General features: G+C 40.3%; 1 protein-coding gene across 1 annotated transcript; it reads right to left on the bottom strand.

Annotated features, from left to right (window-relative positions):
* Positions 1-2,324: 2,324 nt before the first annotated feature.
* mtx2 (metaxin 2) lies at positions 2,325-7,762 on the bottom strand. Its single transcript, XM_084021734.1, has 10 exons — positions 7,612-7,762; positions 6,590-6,637; positions 6,421-6,467; positions 6,231-6,303; positions 5,721-5,797; positions 4,833-4,925; positions 4,677-4,715; positions 4,464-4,589; positions 4,269-4,345; positions 2,325-3,285 (listed from the first exon to the last, which is right to left on the bottom strand). The coding sequence occupies exons 1-10, from the start codon at positions 7,649-7,651 to the stop codon at positions 3,126-3,128; spliced, it is 780 nt and encodes a 259-aa protein (XP_083877860.1). The 5' UTR covers positions 7,652-7,762; the 3' UTR covers positions 2,325-3,125.
* Positions 7,763-9,174: the final 1,412 nt, after the last annotated feature.

The raw sequence follows: 9,174 nt of genomic DNA, 5'->3' as shown, positions 1-9,174 counted from the left end.
CTGGGCTTGACTGTCTGCTACATACAACTGCTTAGCTAATATCAGTCAATGTCAATGTCCTCTCCCACCTCAGTTGGCCTACAGAGCCAACAGGTCTGTTGACAGAAGAAGCAGTCGACATGGCCTGACCCTGAGGCGGCAGGAAAGATGGTGGGTGACCCCTCCCACCCTGGACCAGACTCTTTGAATCACCCCAAAACCTCACGCCACAAAAACATCTTCTTCCCATCTGTAGCCGGCCTCGTCAACAAGACCCAGGACCTGCACAGAAGTGGACTCTTATCGCCTCCCACGGACTCGACACGTCACATTGACGTCTTCACATCCTTCTACATGCGTTACATTAACCCACACACATATTACTATTATACTTCAAGCTGTGAACCTCTGCACATCACTTGGACGGTTTAGCTCATTTCCACACAAAACTTCAAACTTTTTAATTAAAAAATGACTTCTGTATTTCTTTCTTGATTTCTGCAATATTTGCTGTTACTTTGGACAACATTTTCTCTTCTTATGTTTATGTTATGCACCAACACACCAAAGCAAATTCCTTGTACATGAAACCTACTTGGATGATGGATTTGTCCCGTTGATTGAGTGATATAATCTAGAAAGAAAATCTCATACCTTGGTTGTAAGGACCTCACAACAAAATCAATGCTGGAATGTAATGTAATTATTACGTTGACTCAAGTTCTGTACTTAGGTACAATATCACGGTTCTAAAATGAGCCATTCTGCATGCATAATAAGTAGTTTTAGGTTTCGCACTCAATGTTGATGCTCATATTTTTGTCCTTTTACTGAAGTAACTTTTTCAATGCACGACTTGTAACAAAACACATTGTAGCTGCATTGACAATATGTTGGACCAATTATCTTCCAAAATATGAAATATACACAAAAAAAGGACCTGGCACATTGCTCAAGTCTGTTTTTTAAAAAGTGTTTAAAGGTGATTACTTGTGTTTGAGAATTCCCATTAATCTTTTAATTAATATAGATTATGTTTTGAAAATCCATCCATGTCTGCAGACTGATCGGAACTTCTTTGTGTCTTTGTCTGTCCGCCTGCTGTCTGGCTGATGACCTCTAGTTGTGTCGTGTTTAGCTACTGCAGGACATCACTCATGATGTCACAGCTCCTGGAAGTTCAAAGGTCACACTCTGACCTCCCAGGAAACCTGGAAGACAGACACTCGCTCCGTATGTCTCAAACCGGAGGGCAATCACAAGTGTTCAGACGTCGAGCCGCATATTAGAGCCGGTTTTCTCACAGACTGAGGCTGTGCCCGACTTTCCCTGGTGAATACTGATATTGTCGGTTTGTTGTCTTTAACTTCGGAGTATGTTTAATGAGTAAGAAAAGATCCGGTTTCAGCTTCAGTCATAAATGTCAAAGAGTTACGAGTGTGTCTGCCTCTCAACTGAGAGTTGGGGAGGGTTATATTTAATGACAGCATGCTTCTAGCATTTCTATAATAATTTATCAATAAAAGATTATGACACCAAAAAATGTCAAACACATAAAATCTGTACCTGTAAATGTGGTGTTGTAATACTAGCAAATACATTGCTTTTCATGCACTGATCAATATTGAGATTTTGGACTATTTTGCTTCCATAACATGTTTTCTTTCAGACTAGTGGAAAGAAGAAAAAAAACACATTTGGGTGTTTATTTCACTACTTTGTCTATTTCCTTCTGTAGATCTCTCCTAAATTCACTGAAGGTTCCCACTAGATAATTACTCATTTGCATATTTAAACAAATTATTTTCTAAATGTCAGTGGGGAAGTTTCATGTTGATATCTATTCATTTTTCAACCCTGTTCAGGTGTTGACTTCAAAATGCATGTACAATTTTACAATCCATATCTTTAAAGGCTGTTTTCTCTAAATGAGTTTTGAGGCAGAAATCTCCACTTCAGTAGCTTACACCCACCGAGCCTTAGTTTAATTCCAATCTATATTTTGAAGGATTTTACAGAGGGGTTAGTCAGTGTGATTTATACATTTTAATGCAAATAAATGTTTTTTCGTATAGATGTTAAAAGTATTTTCTGATATTGGAGAGATACAAAGAGAGATCCAATATTTCCTCAATAAAACCTTTGAGTTATATACTGTATATGTCAACAAAATAAAACAAGAATTTTGAAATCGCCTTTTTTACAATGTTTAATTTATTTAAAAATGTAATGATACCGCTGTATTTGCATATTTAACATACATTAAAATGTTTTTTGTGGGGTTTTTTAACCTTATTCACCTCAACTATATAATCGGGGACTAAATAAACAACAACGACCGCAAGTTAGATTTGATGACTTTTATTCTGTAGGCACTTTCAATTCACACAAAGAAAACAATGTTGGAGAAACTAAGGATTAAGTCACATCCTCTTCATTATGTTCATGTCAGTACCGCCTCACCTTCTTACAAGCTTCTAAAAGTTCCAGGATGGAAAGTAAATCAATGAGTCATTTGACCTCAAACCCAGTTCAAATGAAAGACAGCCAGCTGACCCGGCTGTAAAATACCCATCTCTCTGAGAGCATGTAGGTATCTGTAAATGCATGCGATACATGTCAGAGTAGACGCTGCTCTTGTGTAACGGAATGCCAACAATGACAAACAATAAGAGCATATAAATAAGTTGGGAAGTGTTCATCCTGCTTAAGTGTCCTTGAGCATGACACTGAATCCGCCAGCTGATCAGCAGCTTCCTCTGACCTTCTGAAATCCGTGAAGAGTTGCGTTACTATGATCAGTATTCTCATTTAATTCCCATAATGCTGGGAATGTAAAGGCTCCGTGAAAACACATTTGGTGGCTTCCTGAAGCAGCTCGACTGACATGCAGTGTGCTCTTTCCTGTGATTTGAGGGTACTTCATATTGATCTTAATCCTTAAAAATAACTGGCCCATCCGGACTCCTATCGGCGGCATGCAACAACGTACAAGTAGCAAGCAAAAGGGAGGAGGGAAGCGAGCATCACGAAGGGACAGGCGTGTGAATGAAGCAGTTTTTAAGCTTCTCAGTGCTACAGGGAGGGAATGAGAGAAGGAAAGACTGAATGTACAAGATGAGATGATACCGAGAGCTTTCACCGCTTCAAGAACTCTTGTCTTCAAAGTAGCTCTGTTCGATGCGTCTGCAGAAGGACAGCAGGTTGCTGTAGCTCTTGATCCTCTCTGCCAGCTCAGTGCTGGTCAGTCTGGTGGTCAGTATGGTGAAGAGGTGACCAAACACCAACGCGTCCAGTTCTGTCGGCCTTGAACACATGCACAAAATATTGTTTATCACTGCTGAAATCAACCATTTAATTAGAGGTTTTCATTACTGTGAAATGTCCTGCATGATTATGACCAAAATGATTATCAGTTATTTTTAGCTGCTTTCACTTCGACGTGCTGCATACTTATAAACAATGAACACATCGAAATAAGACTGGTACTTATTCCCAGCACATCTCCTCGGAGAAAAATACCTATTTTTTACCCAATATTAAATCAAGAGAATACTGCTTTGACTTTCACATTGTAGCTCATTGCTGCATATCTTTGCATGAAATAAGGTTTCATATAAGCTTCTTTCTGTATTTCTCTTCTACACAGGAAAGTTCATCCAGATAGTCACTGTTGGGTGGGCCGCTCAGCTGTATGACAGCCCCCTAAAAGTGAAGCCAAAGCATCTTGATCGCCCCCCTGGTGTTCGTTTGGGAATAACTTGATTTTATATGGAGCTACGTTTCCTATGAACTTATTTTAAGCGTAAATTCTGCAATCGATGGTGTTTATTTAATTGTAGAAAGCCAAAGTCGTGGTTATGATAAATAATGGATTGACTGTAGAGCGCCACATCCTTGATTTTCTCAATCATATCATCCACTTCTTTCATTCAGCTGTGAATGACAAATGTGAACTTAAGAGACGCCATGTCATTAACATGTAGTACGTGGCTGCATATTTATCATTGGTCTAAAGGCATTGATACCTACAATATGCTTTTAGCAGATTCAGAAAGAAGTCCCACTTTCAGATGAGTCATTACACTATTACACCACAAGGTGGTGCTAAAGGCCAAGCTATCAGATGCTTCCTAACACATGTCCTTTTAGGCTTAAGTAGGATCTGCAGGGAATTACTGAAGTGTACCCCCTCCCCCCAACATGCCATTCTGTTATTGAGCTGCTAAAACAGACGGAGAATAACAGGAGACGTCAGACACACGTCCACAAACAGAGAAGATACATACTGTTTATTAAAGAAGTATGGTTGTGTTCCCAGCCTCTGGGAGAGAGCCTGGCAGCACTGACTCACATCCTCATAAACCTGAAATACATCAGAGGACAAATAGGGGTTTTATTACATCAAAACTTTGTGAGGCTACAAAAACATGAATAGCATCTAGGATTGCATGGGAATAATTTATGGTTAGGGGGTTGCTAACCTGCTCCAGGTTTTTCCCTCCCCAGCCGATAGCGTTCATCTTCCTGCGAACCTCCCACTGCTTCTGATAGGCCAGGATGTTACTGAGAGGCCACGAGTAAGGGCTGCTGTATCTCGGACGTGAGATCTACACAAAACACACACGTGATGAGGAGGCAATGAATAAACACTTTCAGATCTTTTTTTACTTCAATCTGAAGACAATTCTACACACCTCAGCAGCTGTAGCGTCATCACACCACTGGATGTACAACTGTAGGGATGAGAGGAGACTTAGATAAGCAGATAGTATCCAGAAATGACCAACTATCGCTATATTGTTTCAGCTGTGTGTGTGTTGTTGGCCGCCAGTAAGTGTACGTGCGTTTACCTCAGCAGTAAGCAGCATGTTGTTGACCAGCTCCATGTACGCTTTCATTTCAGCTCTCTGAATGTCGTCTAAGCCATCGCTCAGAGAATTACCCTGAGAACCGGAGAAACACATAGAATTATTTATGATTAAAGTACACTGCTCAAAAATATTGAGGGAATGCCTAAATTACACGTTAGATCTTGATGAAAGAATCTTTGACGTAACAGTGGTCAATGGAAACCCGGACCTCCTCCCAGACCTGGATCAGGGCATCAGTGACAGTCTGAGGCGGTACTCTTTGGGAGTGTTCTGGCTTTTATCACTTTCATTTGCACCAAAGCCAGTGAAATTGATTCACAATTTCCTAAATTCTGAAATGGACAGATTGATCTCCCTGAAGTTTACCTGTCTTGGTTTTATACAGTGATGCTTAAGTGTTCCCTTTGTTTTTAGCAGTGTATTTTTTTTCTCATCTTAAATGAATCCTATTTTTCTTCACAAATAAAATAAGTGACCTCCTAATTTGAGTAATATGCTGAGAAAAGAACATCAATGAAGAGTTCAGTTGATAACATGTCTCTGGGATTTAAATGAGCAGTGTGTAAGATTAAGGAGGATTTACTTGTAGAAATATAATATTTAGAACTAGGATTTAATTAGTGCAACAGCAGCGACGCGTTTCTACAGTAGTCCAGAACAGAAAAAAACAAACACTGGCTCAAGCAAATCTTTCACGTTTTAATGTTGTGTCTAATGGCGACCATAATGCTTCGGCGCTCTTGGAAAGGGAGGGGGTTCAGTTGGTTGCAATCTGCAACCTCACCACAAGATGTCATTAAATCAAACACACTGCTCCTTTAAGCAAGCTGTGATAAAAAACAATCATTTGAAATCTGTTTCACACACCTTAGCTTTGGTGAACTGCACTATCGGCGCCAGTTCAGACACCACCTGGTTCCCTACGTGGATAAAGGGAATCTTACCTACAAAGAGACACATTAAAAAACACAGAGAGGTCGGGAGAAAGGCAGAGCATTAAAAATCATTACAGTCACTTTTGAAGAAGCAACCCCACACAACCCAAAAGGCCAAGAACTCAGCAGAGAGTCGGTCTGTTTCATCTCATCCAGACAGAATCTGGATACAAACTGGTGGGACAGACCAAGTCATAAAGACTAAGTGACTATTTTTGACCAAGCTACAGTATAGAGGTAGTGATAGCCCAAGTGCAATATAGATTACAAAGCAAAGCCAAAGTACAAAATAAACTGGTGAATCGATGTGGATACTGGATTTGAAAATGTCCTGATTGTTCTGAATTGAAAGATACAAAATGATTTGTGTTAACTTTTTGTTGAGAGGGATTCACAGCATGGCAAGAGTGTGAATTAACATTATAGCAGCATGTGTACTAACCAGAAGGAGACATGTATTCAGCATTTGCTCTGCAAACCACCTGCACTGGTAGACCACACATCCTGAGGTAGGTCTGTACGGGAGACAGGACAGAGTCAAATAGTGCCGGAGCAATTTATTGATGAGCATATTTCATGACATCTATCAAATAACATAAATAATATGCTGTTATGTTGAGAACATAATTCACCTGAACAGCAAGCGATGAGGCACAGTCTGACAGCAGAATCTGATCATCTATAAAACATAAATAAATAAAATTAAACTCCACCAAAGTGACATAAACAACTACACTAATAGTCAGACTTCAATAGTGACGAGTCATATTTTTCCTCCATTTCAGACAAACACTAACTCACCCTTCAGTGGTTGGTACAAGGTGGCAGATTCAGGCCAAGGCTCAGCAGCTGCCAATGTCACACACACACACACACACACACAGTTATACATTATTTTTAATATATCATTAATATAACTTTTTAAAGAAATGTACAATGCATTCTCAATTAAATAAATGTTGTTAGAATCTGTATGCTAACAGACACGCCCCCCACAGTGACTCTATACTGTCCCTGTTCATTTAGTTTAATAACTACTAATTTAACTAATTCTGACCGAGGTTGAAAGTAACAAAACATTATTTACACAGATGGAGTTGATATACATCTAATTTAACTCTATACAAGTAAAGTAAAATCCAACATGGCGCATAATTTCTCCTCTCCCAAAATGGAGTGCTGCTCTGTCGCCCTGCGCTCACTGCTGCCGCTGGTGGCTGGAGGTTATATTACTATATGTGTAGTATATCTTCCTGCCACCAGGGGAAGCAGCGAGCGGTCTAGGGGCCGTGCAACACTCGAGTTCGAGAAAGGAAGAAGTATTCGCCATCTTGGATCTTAGCGATTGACATTAATATAATTTAGCCGCACTTCATTAGTGTAAAGTAGTGTTTTTGAAGCTCGCACAGTGCTGCCATCGACGTGAATCGAGCTAAACTACTCCTGCTTCAATACGCTGTCCACCCCTTTGGTTTGTGTTTTTAATGCTCATCAGATAAGCATCTTTAGTAACCGTATAAACCCACAATAAGTGTTACACTGGCTTTAGCCGTTTGGGACGGGGAGCTAGTATGAGAGTCCTGTAAGACTGTAAGAGCTAGTCTGACCAAGCTAGTCTTTGCTACATAAACAGGATGGACAAGGACAGCCGTCGTTACAGTTATAATTGAACAGTACCGCTACGTTGAACGACGATGGCCACTTATATGTAACCCCACAATGCTGGGAAACTGCTACAAGGCTGTAAACGTTAGCTGGTGTTAGCTGCCTAAAGCTAACTAAACAGACAATAACAGAAGCACTGGGCAAAGTCAAAACATTACCTGCCATCTGCGACACGAACGCTTCTGCCGCAAGAGACATTGCAATGCCGTAATATCGTTATGGCTAAATAATTATTATACTGAGAGATGAGGTCAATTCCACTGGATGCAAGTTTAAGGGCAAGTGCTTGTTCTGCAGTCACAGACTGGTCCGCCTGCGATTAGCGTCCTGATGGGTACATGTAACTGCGAAATGTTTAGTTCCGCTTCACAACTGAGCTGCAGGCAGCAGTCACTCGGTCATTATAATATGCATTTCTCTGTCATAATACACTCTCCAGTCTGAAACAACGCGAACGCGAATTTTAGCGTTGAAATTGTCATGTTTTTTAAACTACCAGTAGTCTGATACAGTCTCAACTGAACAGTGTAAGCTCTGCAAACAATAGGCACACATTGCTGGTTTGTTTGCATACATATGTTTATTTTTGCTAACTAACTTCTGGGCTCTAATTTAATTAATGTTAATGTTAATATTTCTACCTGATTTGACTGAAAGATTTCATCCACTTTTTGTGTATTTCTCTTCCAGGCTGCAGTGCTTAGTGCAACCACTCGGGGGCGTTCCTGCTTCACCACAGTCACACTTCAATAAGGCAGTTTGGTGTGAGCTACAGCCGACATGCATATAGTCAGGCGCAAACACATCCTAGGCTTTTACACAATATGATTACAATACCGAGAATACAATCCAGAGTGTACAATGAATGAGACAATATTTCCCTTTTTGTATATATTCAGACGAAATATTGCGTATTTTGCACACAGACGATCTCCCTGCACTGTTGCCACGTTTATTTGTATTTTATTTTTTCTCCATTTTCATTGGAATAAAAAGGCCATATTGTCAACAAGCATAAATGTTTTACAGGAAACTTTTAAAATGCTATTACAAACCAACCAATTAAAGGCACAACTTGGCATCTGTGTGATTGTAATTGTGGTTTAGCAGAGCCCGTTCTTTGGGGCTCCTGTCCCCATTAGACAGTGGTTTAGTAAGTGCATGTGGTCAGCTATGTAGTGGATCTCCAGCATGTGATAGATATTCCATGTTCACCCCCGTTGTGCTTTTCCTACACATTTAACCGCGTCTCGACCGGATGACACCAATTAATGGCTCTCTGCGCTCATTTCCCTCACATCCCACCATACAAACACACACACACACACACACACACGTGTACATACACACACTCATGTGCCCTGATTTATTTCACCTCAATTGGCCCTGCGCTATGCGTAAACAATGCGTAAAAGGCGCATATAAGTCAAAAGACTGTGTCTTAGCAAATACTATTTATTTTAAACATATACACACTGATCGCTCATATGTATAAAACTCTGACTGGGTTTCAAACATCAGTTAAACCAAACGGACGCTCTAATGATTCAACGTGAAGGATCGCCGTTTATCCGCGGAACAATTCGGAGCACATTTTAAATCCTCCCACGGGAGAAAGTCCTCACATTTAAAAAGCTTCAGTTGAGACATCACGGACTGGATATTTGTCTTGGCTCACCTCAAGTGGCCTGACGCTCCGTTAAATTATGAGAACGTGTTGC

The sequence above is a fragment of the Eutrigla gurnardus genome (genome assembly GCF_963514095.1).
Source record: "Eutrigla gurnardus genome assembly, chromosome: 11".
In the NCBI taxonomy this organism is placed as follows: domain Eukaryota; kingdom Metazoa; phylum Chordata; class Actinopteri; order Perciformes; family Triglidae; genus Eutrigla; species Eutrigla gurnardus.
This window is presented reverse-complemented; position numbering and strand designations above follow the sequence as displayed.